This window comes from Scyliorhinus torazame, chromosome 10 (assembly GCF_047496885.1).
Source record: "Scyliorhinus torazame isolate Kashiwa2021f chromosome 10, sScyTor2.1, whole genome shotgun sequence".
NCBI lineage: Eukaryota > Metazoa > Chordata > Chondrichthyes > Carcharhiniformes > Scyliorhinidae > Scyliorhinus > Scyliorhinus torazame.
The window spans coordinates 246,099,138-246,121,379 of NC_092716.1; the positions used below are offsets into that span (position 1 = coordinate 246,099,138).

General features: G+C 45.3%; 1 protein-coding gene across 1 annotated transcript in view; it reads right to left on the reverse strand.

Moving 5' to 3' along the window:
• Positions 1-840: 840 nt before the first annotated feature.
• Positions 841-22,242, reverse strand: part of lin7c (lin-7 homolog C (C. elegans)) — a 34,309-nt gene continuing 12,907 nt past the window's right edge. Inside the window, exons 3-5 of the mRNA XM_072466648.1 lie at positions 21,489-21,560; positions 15,732-15,941; positions 841-4,197 (exon numbers count right to left, since the gene is read on the reverse strand). Of these exons, the coding sequence (XP_072322749.1) occupies positions 4,036-4,197; positions 15,732-15,941; positions 21,489-21,560 (444 nt within the window). The 3' untranslated portion in view covers positions 841-4,035. The remainder of the gene's footprint in view (positions 4,198-15,731; positions 15,942-21,488; positions 21,561-22,242) is intronic.

Here is a 22,242-nt window from a genome sequence, read left to right on the forward strand (position 1 = left end):
GCATAGGTCAAGGAGAAGGGAATAGAGTAATTTGGGCGACAAGATGGGAAAAGGTTAGTGGGAGAAGGTTAATTTGGAGTATGAATGTTCACCTGTTCTGGTGCAAAACAAAATCAGTTATTTGTAAAACAAAGATGGAGATAAAGGAATGAGATGGGAGCTTGGACGAAAATGGTAAAAGTAGTTTTCAATGTAGAAAAAAGTCAAAGTGAATGATTTGAAATGCTGAATAAGAGAAATAAACTGGGGGAATTATAAATCATTATGTTCCAGGATGATTAAATTTAGTGGCATTGACAGAAACATTGCTACAAATTGATTAGGGTGCAAGTTACTTGGAAGAACTTCCCAACTTAAATCTAATCTGGCCTTTTACTAGTGTCCCCTTGTCCGAGTCTTAATTTATTTCCAAGTAAATTTGAGGTTCATCTTCTTCATACTGCTTCTGCATCTCAATTCTTACATTCCTCCTTTCAGAGCTGAAAAGCCCAAGTTTCTGTATTTTTCCATTGCAAAAATCTGACACCAGAAAACTGCTCATCACTTTTAACCATCATCATTATGGCTCAAAGGTCAGAACTAAAGACAATATTCAAGGTGTGTTCTCACTCGTAGTTCCATCACCTTTAGCATGACTAAAGGCGAATTGTCTTGACTACAAACCATCCCCTGCTTCATATCCAGTGACTGGACCTTTAAAAGGACGAATGCTTTCAGCTGACACATGTTTATAAAGTGTGAAATTTATGAAGTGAACAAGAGCAAACGATACAATGGGAAAGTGCATTATAATTGTTCAAATGAAGACACTTAGAACAAAGCACACCATTTGATGAAGCATACTATTACATATATAATTTTATTTTAAGTACAAATTTCAACATTCAGAAATCAGAGTAGACAAAAATCAGATTAAAAAAGAGCCACAGGCATATAATTTTAACTGGTTACACACAAGACCCCCAGTGCAAGATGGATCTATCTTTCCAAAAGTTTAAAAAAAATAAATTTAGAGTACCCAATTAATTTTTTCCAATTAAGGGGCAATTTAGCGTGGCCAATCCATCTACCCTGCACATCTTTGGGTTGTGGGGGTGAAACCCACGCAAACACGGGGAGAGTGTGTAAACTCCACACGGACAGTGACCCAGAGCAGGGATCGAACCAGGGACCTCAGCGCCGTGAGGCATCGGTGCTACCCACTGCGCCACCTGCTGCCCATCTTTCCAAAAGTTATTATACACAGATACAAACAAAATTAGACACCATTATGTTTAAGTTTCAACCATTATAAGCTGCTCCTTGGGTCTGACAGTATCATTTACCAACTCAAATATAGGACATAATTTTATTCCCTTCAGTGCTAATAATCAATTGATTCCAAAAAGCAAAGAATCTGTGAACGGACATTACTGATCACATAATTATCTAAATGCCATGGTTTTGGGACAACATTTCAATACTAATTGCTGCAATAATTTTTCCTCACTAGGAGACATTGAGTAGCAGATAGGCATTGCTGCAATACAATTAGGGTTCCACAGATTTGATCAGACTCCGGTGACTTGATGCAAGTGGTAACAAAGACTGATATATTTGATTCTCAACATTTGGTGCTGGATATTTTGGAAGGTCTCAAAAAATACATTTAAAATCAAGACACATCAGTGTATGAAGTAAAGTCTTCACACCAAGCTGGAGCCAGGAAACAAAAGTAATTTTGAAGATGCAGCTGTAACAAACAACTTAACATTTCAACAATAAGACATGATTGGAACAGTACCTAATACAAATATTGAACAGACTGAAGGATATCTAAAAATCATTTCAGCCGTAAGCAAATCTGTCCTTTCCTTTGAATGGCGACAAGAAAAAATATGGTTTAGGAATAAGCTGAATCATTCCAATACAATAAAAGATGTCAACGTTGTGAGATATTTGAGAGATGCCATATAACTACACTTGTGCGTAGATTCTTCAATTTAAAGGATTGCAATGCTCAGGTACAATATACAGCTCAGCCAAACTAGATAAACATTTGAGCAAAATGAACCATTGTCAACACCAATCTGATTTCTATTTAAACACAAAAATAACAATGGCATTATCATTACACAGCACAGCATACACTGACAACGCCGCAGACAAAGAAAAGCATACATTTCTGACGATCAGAGTTTTAAAAAAATTACACGGTTGTCTTACAATCAGTTGTATAATACTCTAATTAATTGGAAGCAGTGCAGTTATTCAGATAAAATGGAAATACAAAATGTTATAAGCGAACAAACACAAAAGTGTTGGTATTTAGTGTTATACTAGATAAGTCAAAACAAATCAATAGGTGGTAGTGCGAGAAAAAGGCTTCTTTAAAATATCTACTTGGTTAAACAATCTACAAGCACAATAATTCGGAAATTTGCTTCAGTTCCTATCACCATGAGACATTTCTGACCAAAAGGGATTGCAACATGTTTAACGATTTTCAAAGGCTCAGTGGTTGCCTTTTTAATCTTAGGCGCACGACCAAAGATTGAAGAAACTAATACGAATTTTGTCCGTTCAATTGCAGGGGCTACTGAAATGCCTCTTTTAATATAAAAGCTGGTACAAAAATTAAGATGTCCTGATACAAAAAATCGTTCTGTAAAAATTATTAGTTTTATAAGTGGTAGAAAAGCTGAAGCAAGAAGTCAATTAACAGAAGCCCCGTATAAAAGTGTATTCAAATTGAGCGCAGTAGTTTCTGATTGAGGATTTATTATGGAGATAAAAAATGTTGTTGGCGGCAGAAACAAAGTGAGCTCAGGAGTCGAGAATGAATTTTGAATTCCCCCTTCAATTTGCTCATAGACCCCATGTGCTGGACAACCGTCTGGATAGACCAAAGCGTCATGGCTGGGCACACTCTTACCTCTGAGCTTGGAACAGCGTAAAAAAATACAAAAGGGGATATAAATCGGCCCTGAAGTGAAGTCAAGTTGATGTGACTTCCTTGCATTTTGTGGAATTGTGTTGAAGTGATAAATACTGGACAATTAGCAACAAGCAACACAAAAGGTGCTGTCACATCTCATATTATTTGGTTTAGATTAATTCATTTGCTCTGTTATCAAATTTACAGGTGTAGAACAAGAGTAGGTCAGTTACTGAAAGGAATGTGACTTCTTCTTAAATATCACCACAGGTTGTTCATTTGACAAAGTTGTATACAAAATGGACAACTCTAGGCTATTTTGAAGAGGAAGTCTCATCATTAGTGCGCCTTTTAAATAAATATGGGACAATTCTAAAAAAATTAGGAACTCCATATCCTGTTATATAATTCTCCTCACCCCCATTTTGTTGATGGCTTAATTAGCAAGTGTTGAACAGAATACGGGAAATCACAAGGAATGTTTCAGCAAAGTAATACTGGAACAGTTCAAGTAACTCTGTTCCTGAATTTCCCAAGTTGCTCTCGTGCTCTGATGATATTAGCTATCTATCATCGGAACATGGTCAAAAGCAACAACTCCCTTTCTCTGTAGGTCTTACAATTAATTGTTGATCAGAGTTGAGTTCATAGCAATTAAGTGGAAGAACGTAACTTGGATGTTGTTCTCCCCTCTTTTACTATACATGCATTGTCCACCCAATTTGAAGGAGATGCTCGTTTTCCAAGTCTCGATTTTTCACTGTTGCAGTTGGACTCAATCACACTACACTACACTGTGGGCAGAGGAAATGCCTCATTCTTACCATCGACGCTACACCATCGACACAGAAGTGCCTTGTGGTATTTTTCAGCACTTGCAAATTAGGAAAAGAAATAATTATTTGATTTAAAAATCTGAATACTCAAAACATATTAAAACTGGCTTCACTGTAAATCTAACACTGGATTAACAATAAGCAAAAATGCATTATTGTAGTGTCAGTGTGACTAACTAATTTGAGTATGACACTGCCTGATCATGTCACATCAATAGTGAGTAGAACACATTAAGAAATCCCAGCTGTCATGTAAGATAAAGTAATGAAGCATGAAAACCATTAATAGTTGATTTGCTGCCTGCGTTTTGCTGACCTCATTTTCTCAAATCGCGATTCCATTTCTTCCAGCACTTTTGGTGTGTATCTAACCACTAATTTAACAGTCCCATGGGCAGCTTTCAGGAGCTCAACTGCTTTTTCATGGTGTTCTCCTTCAACGCTCTGCACATGGAAAAAAAAAATAGTTCATTATTACACTGCATATTCGTCGTGTCAGGAAATTTCAACATGTTTTCACAAATGCAGCAATGTCAGATTGGTTCCGCTGGTAGCATTTGCATCTCTCACAAGATTGTGTGTTCCGAGTTTTACTCCAAAGCTAACAACATAATCTAAAGTGACACTTTAGTGCTATACTGAGGTGGTGCTGGAAGCGCCGTTGTTTAGATGATACATTAAAACAGGGTGGCATCCATTTTTTCAAGTAGACTTGATAAATTTCGGTGATGTTTGAACAGGAACCAAGAGGTGTCACGTTGCTCTGGTCTATTCTAGTACCCTACCCTCCACCATCAAAAATCTTAGGTCACTGCAATTTTGAGAGACCTTGCTGCATGAAAATTGGTTCTCGCATCTGCCTAATATTCCCATTTATACCCAAAATTAATGCATTGGCTGCAAAATGCTTTGGGGCATCCCGAGGGCATGAAAAGCACTGGATAGTGCATTTTTAAAAGGGATTCAGTAAAGCAGTAATGTTGTGAAGAAGCATTGCTTCAGGACTGTGCTAGAGTAACGCAAGGCGGACTTGTTCCCTTTCTTCTGATTTGTTATTACAGCATTAGCTCTCATGCGGTACATTTGGTCGACAATAACCAGGACAATTGGGATGAAAGAAAATGCTGGAAATGCAGAGGTTAGATCAAAATTTCAGGCATGGCAATTCGTCATTTCTGAAAATTAAAGCAAGCGTTTTAACAGAATTAGGAAGAAAGGCAAAGAAGGAAACAAGTAGGAAAGATTGGACTTTAGGAGTAGGCCGTTCTGTCCTTCAATAAAATCATGGTTGATCTGGCTGTGGCCCCAGTTCCACTTTGCCATCCACCCCCATGACTCCCTTGTCTACCAAAAATCTATCTAACTCAGACTGGAGTGAGTGCAATGGCCCAGCCCCCACTGTTCCCTGGGGAAGAGAATTCCACAGCCTAACCATCCTCCGAGAAAACAATTTTCATCGACATCTTAAAAAGAACCTCTTATTTTTGCTCTGCTGACATAGAACATACAGTGCAGAAGGAGGCCTTTCAGCCCATCGAGTCTGCACCGACCCACTTAAGCCCAATCCCCGTAACCCAATAACCCTCCCTAACCTTTTTTGGACAATAAGGGGCAATTTATCATGGCCAATCCACCTAACCTGCATGTCTTTGGACTTGTGGGAGGAAACCCACGCAGACACGGGGAGAACGTGCAGACTCCGCACAGACAGTGACCCAGCAGCGAATCGAACCTGGGACCCTGGCGCTGTGATGCCACAGTGCTAATCGCTTGTGCTACCATGCTGCCCTTGTACTACCGTGCTGCCCCTACCTTTGACAGTCATCCACTTGAAACGTTGGCTCCCTTTTCTCTCTCTTGCCCAGTAGTTTCTGTTTTTGTTTCAGGTTCCAGCATTTGCAGTATTTTCCTTTACCTTATTTTTAAACTGTGTCCCTAATTCTCGTCTTCCCCAAAGGCGGAAACACCATCCCCATAACTACACCTTCAAATTACCTCCGAATCTCAAATGTTTCGGTAAGATCACCCCTCATTCATCTAAACTCCAGTTAGGTATAGATCTGTTCAACCTTTCTTTATAAGATGTGCCCTCATCCCAGGAATGAGTCAAGTAAACCTTTACTGAATTGTTTTGGATGTAATATTCTGAAATAAGGCGACAAAATGGTATACAGTATTCCAGATGTGGTCTCACCAAGGCTCTGTACCGCTGCAGTAAAATTTTCCCACTTTTTTATTCCATCTCTCTTCCATTAAATGCCAATATTCAATTTGTCTTCCTAATTAATTGCTGTAGCTGCATACTAACATTGAGATTCATGTACCAGGACACCCAGACCCCTCTGTACCACGCTCTGCAATCTCTCTGCATTTAAAGAGTATACTGTTTTTAAATCTTTCTGAAGTTCACATTTTCCCCACATCATACTCAATCTACTCACTCACTTCCCCTGTCTATATCCCCTTGTAGAATCGCTTCCTCCCACTGACAACTTACTTTCTTAACTACCATGGTGTCATTTATACATTTAGCTACCATATATTCATTCAAGTCATTGGTGTAAATTGTAAATAGTTGAGGCCCCAGCACTAATCCATGGCAGTATATTTGTTATAGCTTGCCAACTTTCCCAAATACACTATGAACTCATGTTCTAGGCTAGCTTTGCCAGCGGATTCATCCAAGCTACATGTAGATTAAAGTCACACACGATTATGGTGACATCTTTGTTACATACTCCGATGTAACATCGGTTAGGGGGCCTATAAACTACTCTCACCTTTACTATTTCTTATCTCTACCCAAACTAATTCTGCATCTTGCTTTTTCGAGCCAAGGTCATTGTTCACTACTGCACCAATGACATGCTGAATTAACAAAGCTCCCCCTAGTTTCCTAGCTTTACAAAATGTCAAATACCCTTCAATAGTTAGGTCCCAGCCCTGGTCACCTTGCAACCATGTCTGTAGAGGTTATACATATTTATTTCTATCTGTGCTACTAATTCATGTGAGATTATCCACTTTGTTGGAAAAACAGAAAGACAGATTATTCTTTAAATGTGAGAGGCTGGGAAGTGCTGAACTTCAAAGAAACTTAAATGTCCTTGTTCATGAGTCACTGAAAGCTAATGGTCAGGTACAGCAAGCAATTAAGGTGTTTCCCCTGGCTGGGTATCTAGAGCCAGGGGGCAGAGTCTCAGAATAAGGGGCAGGTAATTTTGGACAGTGAAGAAGAGCAATTTCTTCACTCAAGGGTAATGAATCTCTGACATTTTCTGCCCCAGAGGGCTGTGAAGTCTCAGTCATTGAGTGTTCAAGACTGAGATTGATCGATCTCTACACGGTAGAAATATCAAAGGATACAGGGATAGTGCAGGAAAATGGTGTTGAAGCAGACCAGCCATGGTCTCATTGAAAGATGGAGCAGGCTCAATAGGCTGAATGGCCAAATCTTGCTCCTATTTCCTATGTTCATCCATTTTGTTATCGACATTGCATACATTCAGATACAGTGCCTTCGACCCTCTCTTTTTACTGTTTTTTCACTCTCTGGCCTTGCCTGCACCTGCTGGTGCAATCTTAGCTTTGTAACGCTCTGTTCCTTCCTGCCAAACCCTGGTTATCATTACCCAAATCACCATTCTGCTCAAGTATCTTGTTGCTTCCCTGTGATTTACAACATCTCCGCTTGCATCATCCACTTCCCTCCACTATTTAATTCAAAGCCCTCTTTGGGCAGCACAAGTGGCTTCATGACTTCCGGTTGCGGCTATGCGGAGCTAAGCCGCACGATTCGGCAGCTCCCGCTATCACGGACCTTCGGGCTCTTTAGAGGAGCCCCAACGGGAATTTTTTTGAAGACAACCCGTGGGGAAGGGAAGAGAGAGGTCCCCCTTCAACTTTTATGGACCGGACCAGAAGTGAAACGGCCAAAAAAGCGGCATTGGAGCAGCGAGGGAAGAAAAACAAAATGGCGGCGGCCGGGGACAAAGCGGAGTGCGGGCCGGAGCTGCAGGAATTCATCAAGCGCTGCTTCGAGGGGCTGCGGAAGGAGATGCTGGCGCCTATGCTGTCGGCAATTGAAGGACTAGGGATGACCCAGAAGTCCCACGAGGTAAAGATCCAGGAGGTGCAGAAAAGAGTCAGCCAGAATGAGGACGAGATCTTGGGCCTGGCGGTGAGAGTGGAGGAGCACGAGGCGCTGCACAAGAGATGGGCGGGAAGACTCGAAGACCTGGAGAACAGGTCGAGGAGAAAGAACCTGCGGATCCTGGGTCTCCCTGAAGGAGTGGAGGGGGCCGATGCCGTGGCATACACGAGCACGATGCTCGGGGCGATGATGGGCGCGGAGGCCCCTTCGAGGCCGCTGGAGCTGGATGGGGCACACCGGGTGCTGGCGAGGAGGCCCAAGGCAAACGAGCCGCCAAGGACGATGGTGGTGAGATTTCACCGTTTCACGGACAGAGAGAGGGTCCTGAAATGGGCCAAGAAGGAGCGGAGCAGCAAGTGGGACAATGCAGAGATCCGAATATACCCGGACTGGAGCACGGAGGTTGCAAAGCGGAGAGCGGGTTTCAACCGCGCTAAGGCGGTGTTGCACCGGAAGGGAGTGAGATTCGGAATGTTGCAGCCAGCGCGACTGTGGGTCACACACAAGGAACAGCACCATTATTTCGAAACGCCTGAAGAGGCGTGGACCTTCATTCAAACCGAAAGATTGGACTCAAACTGAGGGTTTGTGAGGGTGGAGGGGATGTTTGATGTTTAATGGTTGTTGTATATAGGGGGTCAATCACGCGCAGGAAATGTTACACGGGCTGGGGGAGAGAGACAAGGCCACGACAGGAGCTGCGCCAGAGGGGGCAGGGTAGACTTAGGAAAGCGCGGGGTTTTTCCCGCGCTAGGGAAGAAAGGCGGGAAGGGGAATGGAGGAACGCACACTGATTGGGAGACTCCCACACGGGGAGGTCAATGGGACGGCGGGGGAAGCCGGGGTCAGCAGGTGTCAGCTGACTTACGGGAGTGATATGGGGGGGTGCAAAAAAGCTAGACACGGGTCTAGCGGGGGGAGGGGAGGGGGGAAAGGAAAAAGAGTTGCTGCTGCACTGGCCGAAAGGGAATGGGACACAGAAGAGGTGGTCGGGGTGGGGGTCTCCCGGCTGGGGGACTGGAGGGTGAGGGCGGCGCGGATACGGGACTGGCCTAGAAAAGGAGATGGCTAGTCGGCCGGGGGGGGGGGGGGGGGGGGGGGGGGGGGGAAAGAGGGGGTGAGAGTCCCTCCAATCCGGCTGATAACGTGGAACGTGAGGTGCCTGGACGGACCGGTGAAGAGGGCTCGAGTGTTCGCGCACTTAAAGGGACTGAAGGCAGACGTGGTCATGCTCCAAGAGACACATCTGAAGGTGGCGGACCAGGTCAGGTTAAGAAAGGGATGGGGAGGACAGGTATTCCATTCGGGGCTGGACACGAAGAATAGAGGGGGGGCAATATTGGTGGGGAAGCAGGTGTCATTTGAGGCCAAGAATATTGTAGTGGATAAATGTATACGCCCCGAATTGGGATGATGCTGGATTCATGAAGCGCATGTTGGGGTGCATTCCGGACCTGGAGGTAGGAGGCCTGATAATGGGTGGGGACTTCAATACGGTGTTGGACCCAGCACTGGACCGTTCCAGATCGAGGACTGGAAAGAGGCCGGCGGCGGCCAAGGTGCTCAGGGGGTTTATGGATTAGATGGGGGGAGTGGACCCGTGGAGGTTTGCCAGGCCGCAGGCCAGGGAATTTTCTTTTTTCTCCCACGTGCACAAAGCCTACTCCCAGATAGATTGTTTTGTCCTGGGCAGGGCGCTCATCCCGAAGGTGGAGGGAACGGAGTATTCGGCCATAGCCGTTTCGGATCACGCCCCGCACTGGGTGGAACTGGAGCTGGGAGAGGAGAGGGATCAACGCCCACTGTGGCGGCTGGATGTGGGACTGCTGGCAGATGAGGTGGTGTGTGGGAAGGTGAGGGGGTGCATCGAAAGGTACTTGGAGGCCAACGACAACAGGGAGGTGTGGGTGGGGGTGGTATGGGAGGCGTTGAAGGCAGTGATCAGGGAAGAGCTAATCTCCATCAGGGCTCATAGGGAGAAGACAGAGGGCATGGAAAGGGAGAGGTTAGTGGGGGAGATTTTAAGAGTGGACAGGAGATACGCAGAGGCCCCTGAGGAGGGATTATTTGGGGAAAGACGACGCCTCCAAACGGAGTTTGATCTGTTGACCACAGGGAAGGCAGAGGCTTAGTGGAGGAAGGCGCAGGGGGCGACCTACGAGTATGGGGAAAAGGCGAGTCGGATGCTGGCACACCAGCTCCGTAAGAGGATGGCAGCGAGGGAAATAGGGGGAGTCAAGGATGGAAGGGGAGCCACGGTGCGGAGTGCGACGAAAATAAACGAGGTATTCAAGGCCTTCTATGAGGAGCTGTACAGATCCCAGCCCCCAGCGGGGGAAAAGGGGATGAGACGATTTCTAGACCAACTGAGATTCCCGAGGGTGGAGGAGCAAGAGGTGGCTGGTTTGGGGGCACCAATTGGGTTGGAGGAGCTGAGCAAGGGTTTGGGGAGCATGCAGGCGGGGAAGGCCCCGGGACCGGACGGTTCCCGGTGGAGTTCTACAGGAAGTACGTAGACCTGTTGGCCCCGCTACTAGTGAGGACCTTTAATGAGGCAAGAGAGGATGGGACCCTGCCCCCGAAAATGTCGGAGGCGACGATTTCTTTGATCCTAAAGCGGGACAAGGACCCACTGCAATGTGGATCGTACAGGCCGATCTCGCTCCTCGACATGGATGCTAAGTTGCTGGCAAAAGTGCTGGCTACAAGGATCGAGGACTGTGTCCCGGGGGTGATCCACGAGGACCAAACGGGATTTGTAAAGGGCAGGCAACTAAACACCAATGTGCGGCGGCTCTTAAACGTGATAATGATGCCATCGGAGGAGGGAGAGGCAGAGATAGTGGCAGCTATGGACGCGGAGAAGGCCTTTGACCGAGTAGAGTGGGAGTACCCCTGGGAAGTGCTGTGTAGGTTTGGGTTCGGGGGAGGGTTTATCAGTTGAGTTAAGCTCCTTTACAGAGCCCCAGTGGCGAGTGTGGTGACGAACCGGCAGAGGTCGGAGTACTTTCGGCTGTACCGAGGGACGAGTGCCCCCTGTTGTTTGCATTGGCGATCAAACCCCTGGCCATGTCATTAAGGGAGTCTAGGAAATGGAGGGGGGTGGTCCGAGGGGGAGAAGAGCATCGGGTGTCGCTTTATTCGGATGACCTGTTGCTGTATGTGGCGGATCCAGTGGAGGGGATGGTGGAGGTCATGCAGACTCTAAGGGAGTTTGGGGATTTTTCGGGCTATAAGCTCAATGTAGGGAAGAGTGAGCTTTTTGTAGTACAGGCAGGGGACCAAGAAAGGGGGATAGGGGATCTACCGCTGAGGAGGGCGGAGGGGAGCTTTCGGTACCTGGGGATCCAGATAGCCAGGGGTTGGGGGGCCCTACATAAACTGAATCTGACGAGGTTGGTGGAGCAGATGGAGGAGGACTTCAAAAGATGGGACATGTTACCGCTCTCGTTGCGGGTAGAGTGCAGTCGGTCAAAATGGTGGTCCTTTCTTTTTGTGTTTCAGTGCCTTCCCATCGTGTTCACCAAGGCCTTTTTTAAGAGGGTAGGCAGGAGTATTATGGGGTTTGTGTGGGCGAATAGGACCCCGAGGGCAAGGAGAGGGTTTCTGCAACGCAGTAGGGGCCGAGGAGGGTTGGCTCTGCCGAACCTAGGGAGCTACTACTGGGCAGCAAATGTAGCAATGATCCGCAAGTGGGTGATGGAGGGAGAGGGGGCGGCATGGAAGAGGATGGAGATGGCGTCCTGTAAAGGAACGAGCCTGGGGGTGTTGGTGAAGGCACCGCTGCCGCTCTCGCCGTCAAAGAGCCCGGTGGTGGCAGCAACGCTAAGGATCTGGGGCCAGTGGAGACGGCACAGGGGTGCAATGGGAGCCTCGGTGTGGTCCCCGATCAGGGGTAACCACCGGTTTGTCCCGGGGAGGATGGACGGGGGGGTTTCAGAGTTGGCATCGGGCGGGAATTAGAAGAATGGGGGACCTGTTCATTGATGGGACGTTTGCGAGCCTAGGGGCACTGGAGGAGAAGTTTGAGATACCCCCGGGAAATGCTTTTAGATACATGCAGGTGAGGGCGTTTGTGAGGCGACAGGTGAGGGAATTCCCGTTGCTCCCGGCACAAGAAATTCAAGACAGGGTGATCTCGGGTGTATGGGTCGGGGAGGGCAAGGTGTTGGCAATATACCAGGAGATGAAAGAAGAGGGGGAAGCGCTAGTAGAAGAGTTGAAGGGTAAATGGGAGGAGGAGCTGGGGGAGGAGATTGAGGAGGGGTTATGGGCTGAGGCCCTAGGTAGGGTTAATTCCTCCTCCTCGTGTGCCAGGCTCAGCCTGATACAATTCAAGGTAGTTCACAGAGCGCACTTGACGGGGCCGAGGTTGAGTAGGTTCTTTGGGGTAGAGGACAGATGTGGAAGGTGCTCAGGGAGTCCGGCTAACCATGCCCATATGTTTTGGTCATGCCCGGCACTGGAGGGGTTCTGGAGAGGAGTGGCGGGAGCAATATCTCAGGTGGTGAAAGTCCGGCTCAAGCTAAGCTGGGGGCTAGCAATATTTGGAGTAGTGGGCGAGCCGGGAGTGCAGGAGGCGAAAGAGGCCAGTATTCTGGCCTTTGCGTCCCTAGTAGCCCGGCGAAGGATCTTGCTAATGTGGAAGGAGGCGAAGCCCCCCAGCGTGGAGGCCTGGAGAAATGACATGGCTGGGTTCATTAAGCTGGAGAGGATAAAGTTTGCCTTGAGAGGGTCTGCGCAGGGGTTCTACAGGCGGTGGCAACCGTTCCTAGACTATCTCGCGGAGCATTAGAGGAAGGTCGGTCAGCAGCAGCAGCAACCCGGGGGGGAGGGGGAAGAGGGGACGTCCTGTGAGGAGGGAGGGGGAAGGGGGGGCTTGCCGGGGGGGGGTGGTTGAGCAAGAGAAAACATGAAGGATCTGGGAAACTGGCACATGCGGGAGAAAGCCAGTGTAAAAAGCTATGTAACATATTGTTTTACCATGTAGATATCTTGCTTTGTGCGATTTCTTGCTATTTTGTTCTGCGGGGGGGGGGGGGTTATTGTTTGTAAGGGTGAAATATCGTGTTAAAAAACTTTAATATATATATTTTTTTTAAATCACTGTGGCTTCACAGGGCCAGGGTCGCAGGTTCGATGCCCCGCTGGGTCACTGTCTGTGTGGAGTTTGCATGTTCTCCCTGTGTCTGCGTGGGTTTCCTCCGGGTGCCCCGGTTTCCTCCCACAGTCCAAAGACGTGCAGGTTAGGTGGATTGGCCATGATAAATTGCCCTTAGTGACCAAAAAGGTTAGGAGGGGTTATTGGGTTACGGGGATAGGGTGGAAGTGATGGCTTAAGTGGGTCGGTACAAACTCGATGGGCCGAATGGCCTCCTTCTGCACTGTATGTTCTATGTTAACACACTAGTTATACGACTCCCAATATACTGATCTCAGCACAGCTCAGGTGAAGGTCGTCCCAACCGTCCCATTTTCCCCAGTACTGGTGCCAGTGCCCCATGAATCAAAACCCATTTCTCCCAGACCTGTCTTTGAGGCAGGTATTCACCTCTCTTAATCTGGTTTATGCCAACTTGCTGGTGACTCAGTTAACAATCCAGATCTTTGAGGTTCCCCCTTTTAATTTGGTCCCTAGCTGCTCATAATCCATAAGCAGAACTTATTTCCTCGTCTTATGGCATCGGGATCAATGTGAACCACAGCCACCTTCCCCCAACACCCCCTCCTCCAGCCCCACTGCAAGTTCCTCTCGAACCTCAAGCCGATGTCCCAAACCCTGACATAGGGCAGAAAATACAATAGTTTGAACTGGCGCTCTCGTCTGCAGACAGCTGTGTCTATCTCCCTTACTGTACTGTCCCCAACTTCCACTACATTCCCTCCCCTTCAATGGCTTCCTGTACCACGTCAGTCTCCTCATCCAACCTGCAGCCACTGCTTTCATCCATACAGGCTGCAAGAACGTCAAACACATGGGACAATTGCAAGAACCGTGGGCTCTTCCACTTTCACCTTCTGGGCCCCCACATCCGTCTCACTCACTGTCAGCACCCTCCTTTTTTCCCCCCAATTAAGGGACAATTTAGCATGGCCAATCTACCTACCCTACACATGTTTGGGTTTGTGGGGGTGAGGCTCACGCAGACACGGGGAGAATGTGAAAACTCCACACGGGTGCCGCCCTCTCTGTCACACCTTCCTGTTCCTGACAGCATTTTCTACTTCAGACTTGCAATATCCTCATTTTGCAATCTGTCCCATTTTCTCGGGCCACTAAAAAGGACATGAAAGCCTTCAGCATTGACCGCGACAAGTGGGAGACTTCAGCCGACGATCGACGCAGCAGGGGGCAGGAATTCACCATCACAATGTGGTTTCACAAGCTCCATTTTGAGCACTTTTCTAAAGAAATGCCAACATCTGTGGGTGCCTAATTAATGAAATCCATAGATTGTAGCTCTTTGGGGCTTAGCTTCTTCCCAAAAACAAAAAGGTGTAACTAGAATTAAGAACAACAGCATTGCAATTTCAACAGAAGTTCAATGGAACTGGATAAACATCCTCTTGCAATCAACTTGAAAGATTAATCAAATCAAAATAAATATTTTATAGGTTTTAAAAGCTACTTATAATCAGAAATATAATGAACGTGTGTGGGTTTTTCACTCCCTTCCTCAGAAATAGAAGTCTAAATGGTTGCTCAGGTGATCGGCAGCAAGTAACAATACCAACGCCAGATCCATTCTAGTACTGCCCTCTCTGTATTGGACAGAACTAATGTAATTGTTTCTCCGGCACCCAAATGTATATGTACCTCTCCAGTCTCCGCCCCCCCCAAAAAAACAGGTGCCTACTTATTTGTTAAAAATGATATTGCTAACTGTACAGAGTTGCTGTTGTTGAGCTAATGCAAAATATACCAGTTTTGGGTTTTTTTCTTCTATATATATATTTTATTCTGTGTCCATAACTGTAAACATACTTTGTTCAAAAACCCAATAAAAAACATTTATAAAGAAAGGTGTGATCTGCGAATTCTGCATTGACTGGGACTCAGAATCAGAGAAAATAGAATCAGGAGGAGGCCACTCAGCCCTTCTGGCCGGCTTCCCCATTCATAGAATCATAGAATTTACAGTGCAGCAGGAGGCCATTCGGCCCATCGAGTCTGCACCGGCCCTAACAAAGAGCACCCTACTCAAGCCCACGTATCTACCCTATCCTCGTAACCCAGTAACCCCCACTTAACCTTTTTGGACACTAAGGGCAATTTAGCATGGCCAAGCCACCTAACCTGCACATCTTTGGACTGTAGGAGGAAACCGGAGCACCTGGAGGAAACCCACGCAGACACGGGGAGAACGTGCAGACTCCGCACAGACAGTGACCCAAGCCGGGAATCGAACCTGGGACCCTGGAGCTGTGAAGCAACTGTGATACCACTATGCTACCGTGCTGCCCGACAAATGATCATTATGATTATGGCTGATCATCAAGTTCAATACCCTGATCCTGCCTTCCCCCCCATATCCCTTGATCCCTTTAGCTCCAAGAGCTATATCTAATTCCTTATTGAAATTATACACCAATTACACAATCTAACAGGGAGCCTTTTGCACGGCGTAAGTGCAATACCAATGACTCCTTTTATACGATTAAAATATTGGCGTACACATGATGTAAATGTTTAAATGTGCTTTCATCTACATAAGTGACTGCACTTCAATGGCGATTAATTGGCTGCAAAATTTCTTAGGACGTCTTGAAGATGTAAAAGGTATTATAAAGCAAACTCTTGCAGGAGAACATCCAAGATACCTACCACTCCATTGACAGAGAGGAGCTGGTCCCCACGCTTCAGACCTCCATGACGATCAGCAATGCCAGCAGGGATTATGCGGGATATGTATATAGGCGAATTTTGCTCCTTTCCACCCATGATATTGAATCCTAGTCCTTCATCTGTTTTGGGCAGTTCCACAACTCTTGGATGGGAGTGACCCTCACTCGCAGCAAATGCTGCCACTGTTGCCTGATGAGACACATTACAACATAAACTGAAACTCAACATCGATCCTACATAATACTTATTCCAAACACTACAACGACGAGGGGTGAAATATCCCAACTCGCAATGAGGTACCGCTTCCAACAAGGGCAAGAGAGAGACAGAGAGAGAAAAATAGAGGACATGTGCTGATTGGAACCTTCCTACAGCTCTGATCCCTTTCCCCACTCTCCACCCTCCTCCTTCACCTCCCATCCTTTCTCCTGCTTTTCTTAATAATTCAATTATCCCCATGCTGTAACTCTCCACTGGAAAATTGCACTTGATCTTTATTCATGATTGGTAATGCCATGAGAATAGTTTAAAAAATCGACACCACTGATTTCATCTCAAAGCAACCAATCCAATTAGCAAATGTGGTATTCCACCTGAATGATCTTTCCTGCCTTTCTAACATCACCAAAGACTTCTGCAATCAAACAATGAATTAAATTATAGGGGCGGCATGTGGCGCAGTGGATAGCACTGGGACTGCGATGCTGAGGACCCGGGTTCAAATCCCGGCCCAGGGCCACAACCTAAAGATGTGCAGGTTAGGTGGATTGGCCATGCTAAATTGGAAAAAAAATAGTTGGGTACTCTAAATTAAAAAAAAAAAGATCCAGTCCTTTATAATAGATGGAAATTGAACATATTCCATAGGATCCCCTGTGTGGGGAGCTTGCAACAACTTTAAACCAGAGTGGCAAGTGCAAAAACACTTAGAAGAAGCACACCAAAGTATTTAACACTGATACTGAAAGCTTTGGCTAATATCTGGCTTCAATGGAGGACTGCGCTGCATCACAGAGCCAAAGAAGCTGTGCAGAGGTGACAGAGAGGAAAGAGAAGAGTGCAAAGTGCAATAGGTAAACAGGCTTCATTATCTGAGCCTGTGACTTAAAGGGCAGCACGGTAGCATGGTGGTTAGCACAATTGCTTCACAGCTCCAGGATCCCAGGTTCCATTCCCGGCTTGGGTCACTGTCTGTGCGGAGTCTGCACGTTCTCCCTGTGTGTACGTGGTTTTCCTCCGGGTGCTCCGGTTTCCTCCCACAGTCCAAAGATGTGCAGGTTAGGTGGATTGGCCATGCTAACTTGCCCTTAGTGTCTAAAATTGCCCTTAGAGTTGGGTGGGGTTACTGGGTTATGGGGATAGGGTGGAGGTGTGGACCTTGGGTAGGGTGCTCGTTCCAAGAGCCGGTGCAGACTCGATGGGCCGAATGGCCTCCTTCTGCACTGTAAATTCTATGATTCTATGAAATGCAGAACACTTGGTGAGTTATATTTTTTCAGTAGTGGTTTTCAGAAAGTCAGTAAATATCTCATTATCACTCTTGTCGGTTCAAAGATAACCACGCCACATGTGCTTGGTCTGAAACACAAATTACTCCTGTTCCACACTTGTGTGATTGACTCTCTATGAAATTGAGGCACCTAGAGATTGGCAATGATTACTACCATGCCAATGTGCAAACCCAAGAACAAATTAAAACACTAACTCGTGGTTTTCAATGCCTGTCTGCTTGCTGCCTACTCTTTTTAATGCCCACTTGTCTCTGTACACCAGCCAGCCTGGCCCCTACGCAGGCAGATTGGTCTCTGTATGCCAGTCAGTCTGGTTCCAATGCAGGCAAATTGGCCTCTGTATGCCAGTCAACCTGGCCACTATGTAGGTAGATTGGCCTCTGTATGCCAGTCAGTCTGGCTCCTGTGCAGGCAGATTGGCCTCCGTATGCCAGGCAGAACTTTCATTGAAGTGCCATTTTTTCCCAATTATTTTTTTTGTCATGCAAAATTCTTCTTCACTGTGCAACCCAAGTGCCTATGTGGTTCTTTACCTAGTTTCTCAATTTCCATGGCCATTTTGTTTTAAAGTACAGCATAGGTAGTAAGATTATAGGTAATACGGTAATACGCAGATTTGGAAATTAATAATGGGGTTCAAACAAGGGAAAACTGCCCAGCAGATGAAGAAGACATGTAAGTGAGAGATGTTGGATTTTGCAAAAGTCAGGCATGGAGCAGGGGTGTTGGTGTTTGCAAGCATGGTGCCAAGGAGGCAGAGAATCAAGTTGTACTCTGTGTTGCTCTTCTGCCTGGCAGCATTCCTGGGGGAGAGATAATGATGGAGTTTGGGCATATTAAGAAAAAAATGGTCAGAAGAAATTGAGATGAACTAGTGGTTGAAGCACTGGTGGCGCCTCTAAGTCTGGCAGTATGCCGTGGAAGAGCGGGATCCTGGGCTTGTTAACACTCTGATGGAAAGTAGAGGAACTGACAAGGTCAAGAGAACATAGAAGCTACAGTCACACAGATAACAGTTGCACAGATCAGCTTTGACTGCACCAGGATCAAACGCAGTAGCAATAGCCCATGTAAGAAAGATGCACCGACTGCACAAGGCTGACCACAGAGTGTAGGGGGTACACATGCAGGAATATCAAAATGGAAAGGCCCATCAGAACAGAAAAAGCCTATGCCTAATAAAGGACAGACTTCTAGAAGTGAAACCTTATTGATTATGTACATGTTCTATTTTCCCCCAACCATTTGTTTATATATTATGAACTGCATTCTTACCCATATAAATTTAGTTGGCTGAGGAAACAGAAAGAAATCAGAAAAAAAGGCGTTCAATAATTTCTCACACTTGCATACTGGCAATGATTTTTTTCTTACTTGATATATATTCAACCAAAGCGACATAATTAACAGTAATTTAATCAATCAGTTGCAAGTGTGCCTCACCAATCCCATGCATTACAGATACACGATAGATGCAACAAAGTTAACAGTATAAATCCCATTAAAGTTGCATGTTTATCTTTATGCAAGCATTGATAAGCAGTGAAATTGATATAAACCAAATAAGTGTAATTTAAACTCACATTTTGAGCATTGAGATCTAAAATGGTCAGAAAACACACTGCCCAGTCTATTGTACTCTGGTAAATGTTAAGAGTAACCCCAAAGTACACAGCAAAAAAAATAAAAAAAAATCTCTGCTTTAACTCAAGTTTCTTTTCCAATATTCACTGGTGAATTCTCATTAACAAATTTTCAGTTTGTGTTGAGGAAGGGGTAAACAAAAATTGCAAATGGCAGCATTTTTACAAGCAAACTTAAAAGAAAGATTTTTTAGCAGCACATCGTGAAATCTGTTTCTTATTCATCAAGAGAAGCATTGCTTAATTTTCTGTCAGCAATAAATGTAAACTGGCTGGAACTTCAGTTACACTGAGCTCTACAGTCTGGACCATAACATCCAGGAGGATTAAGTAGAAAATGGCATAGCCAACAAGACTGTATTTCCCCTTGAAACTTGGTTTCAAGTGGCATTATATCAATCCTTCTAAAAGACAAAACTGCAATTTTGTTTTAACATGGCACCAAGAACAAAGAGCCATTTGACATTAACTCTGTTCCTCTCTCCACAGATGCTGTCAGACCTGCTGAGCTCTTCCAGCATTTATTGCTTTTACTTCAGATTTCCAGCATCCACAGTATTTTGCTTTTATTACATAAAGAGCCATCTGGGAAGTGGGAGCGAACATTGGCTCCATGGAGTACGTACCAATAAAGGCACAATAACCACTCTCGCCCCCAATAAAATAATAAATTGTCAAATGGCTGATTAGAGTAGTGGGGAACACACAAAATTGGGAGAGATCCATGCTTGGGCCTTGGCACATAGAACATACAGTGCAGGAGGGCATTCGGCCCATCGAGTCTGTACCGACCCACTTAAGCCCTCACTTCCACCCTATCCCAGTAACCCAATAACCCCATCTAACCTTTTTTGGTCACTAAGGGCAATTTAGCATGGCCAATCCACCTGACCTGCATGTCTTTGGACTGTGGGAGGAAACCGGAGCACCCGGAGGAAACCCACGCAGACACGGGGAGAACGTGCAGACTCCACACAGACTGTGACCCAGCGGGGAATCGAACCTGGGACCCTGGCGCTGTGAAGCCACAGTGCTATCCACTTGTGCTACCATGCTGCCCATCACCTCATAGCAGCTCCAGTAAAGTCACTTTCTTAGCTGAAAGGCATCGTGTCAGGAGCAAAATAACAAGATCAAAAGGCACAAAACCTTCCCAGAAACATATTTGAAGAAAATAAATCCACTTCAGGGTATAATCAATGATCTTTGAATCATTTGCATCGGTGATGTGATACCTCAGAGTGATAAACAGAATGTTCCAATTTCTTGAGGAAAATACATAACGTACTCCCTTTTACTGTATTTACCCACATCATAGGTAACATTTCCAATCTTGGAATTAGGTTTCTCGGTTCTTAGGAACCAATTGTTTGTAGGTGAATGGATCAAACCCCTATTTTCGTTCTTTATGGAAAATGCATTGTTTCTACCTGGCACCTCATCACAGTTCAGATAGAGAAGTGAACAAGTGATGCAGTGCATGCATGAACGTATCCAACCTCTTTACTATGCAGCATGTTGGGGCAACAAAGTGCCAAGCTCATTCCCTGCAAACAATTTTTGAAACGGCGATTAAAAACAAAAAAAATCTATTATTTTGGGCTTGTTCCCGACAAAAACAGAGACAAATGATTATGGGTCTGGTGTGAAATAAAACAAATTGAGTATTATCTGAAGACCAATCTGAGAAACAACATGCTTAATTAATCATCTTCCTTATCACAATAGGGTGTAGGCAGCAGAGGATATGTTTAAACTACCTAGTTTGAAGCAATGATCACGTGGGAAAAGACAACTCAGAATTATCATCCATTGTTCTTTCCTGGGACATGAGTCACAGGCAAGAACAGCATTTGTTTCTCAGCCTAGTTGCCCTTGAACTGAGTGGCTTGCTAGGCCATTTCACAGGACGGTTAAGAAGCAGCTGTGGGACTGGAGTCACATGGAGTCCCAGACTAGGTAAGGACAGCAGATTTCCTTTCCTGAAGGGCATTAGTGAACCAGATGGTTTTTTACATTAATCGGTGACAGTTTCGTGGTCACCATTATTGAGATTTTCAATTCACCAGTGGCCTCCGAGTAACTAGTCCAGTGACATTACCACTACACCATGTCTCCCCCGCAAGTACCAAAAGTAAATCCTGTGCTGATAGCAAGGCATAATTGGAAGAAATATTTGCGTACTGAATTTGCCAATCTGGCTACTCACCAGACACTCTCATAAAAGCAAATGGGAAAGACAACTTAGGTTAAAAAGTGGGAACCCCTTGTAAAAAAAATACTATAAATCTAATAAAAGAAAATCATCATAACATGCACTAAATATATACAAAATAAAAATGAGATTCATTTGAGGGAAAATGGTACAGAGGGATATAGGGGAGTGGAAAGAGACAGTGACGACCACACAATACAATTTAATTCATTGTAAAAGCTGTGGTGTTATCACAGCTTAAAAGTGCCACGCCAATCTTTCTTGTTTCAAATCTCCTCACATGAAGCATGTCCAATTAGGTAATACAGAAAGATTTAGGTGAATACACAGTATGATCCATTAATCTATTTACAATATATTTTCTTACCTTAGCAGTAGCATTGGCTCTCACCTCGGGACTACTATTAATATCCACCGTTTCATACACATGCTCGTAAACCTGTGGGCAATATAATGGATGTTACTGCTAAGAACTGACACATTTCCAGGCTTACAGTATTCATTGATAAATAAGCGTTTGATTATTTCAGTAGAACAAAATTGAGCAAAACCAGCTGCAGGCAAACACAAACGTTAAAGTTAATTATGTCTAATTAAAGACATAGATTTAACTGAAAATCCCAGCAAGTAAAATACAGCATTCAATGAGTCATGCCTCACAAGTCACTTGTTTAGGCTGGCGAGAAGCTGGGGTCATTCTTATTCAAGGTATTTTTCACAAATGAAGACATTGTCATTTCAGGTTTCCTAGAATAAAACTCGGTGAGTAATTATCAGCTAAAAATGAGAGCATAGGAACACAGGACTGAGAAACAGTAGCTGGCCATTCGGCCCTTCAAACCTATTCCACCATTCAATAAGATCATAACTATCTGGTTGTGGTCCCAACTCCATTTTCCCGTCAGTCCTCCAATACCCTTTACTCCTCTGTCTATCACAAATCTGTCTAACTGTGCCTTGAACAAATTCAATGATACAGCCTCCACTGCTTTCTGGGGAAGCGAATTCTACAGACTAAAGGCCCTCAGAGAAAATATTTCTCCTCAAAGGGAGACCCTCTTATGCTTAAACTGAGTCCCCTAGTGCTAGTCTCCCCCATAAGTGAAAACATCCTCCTGGTA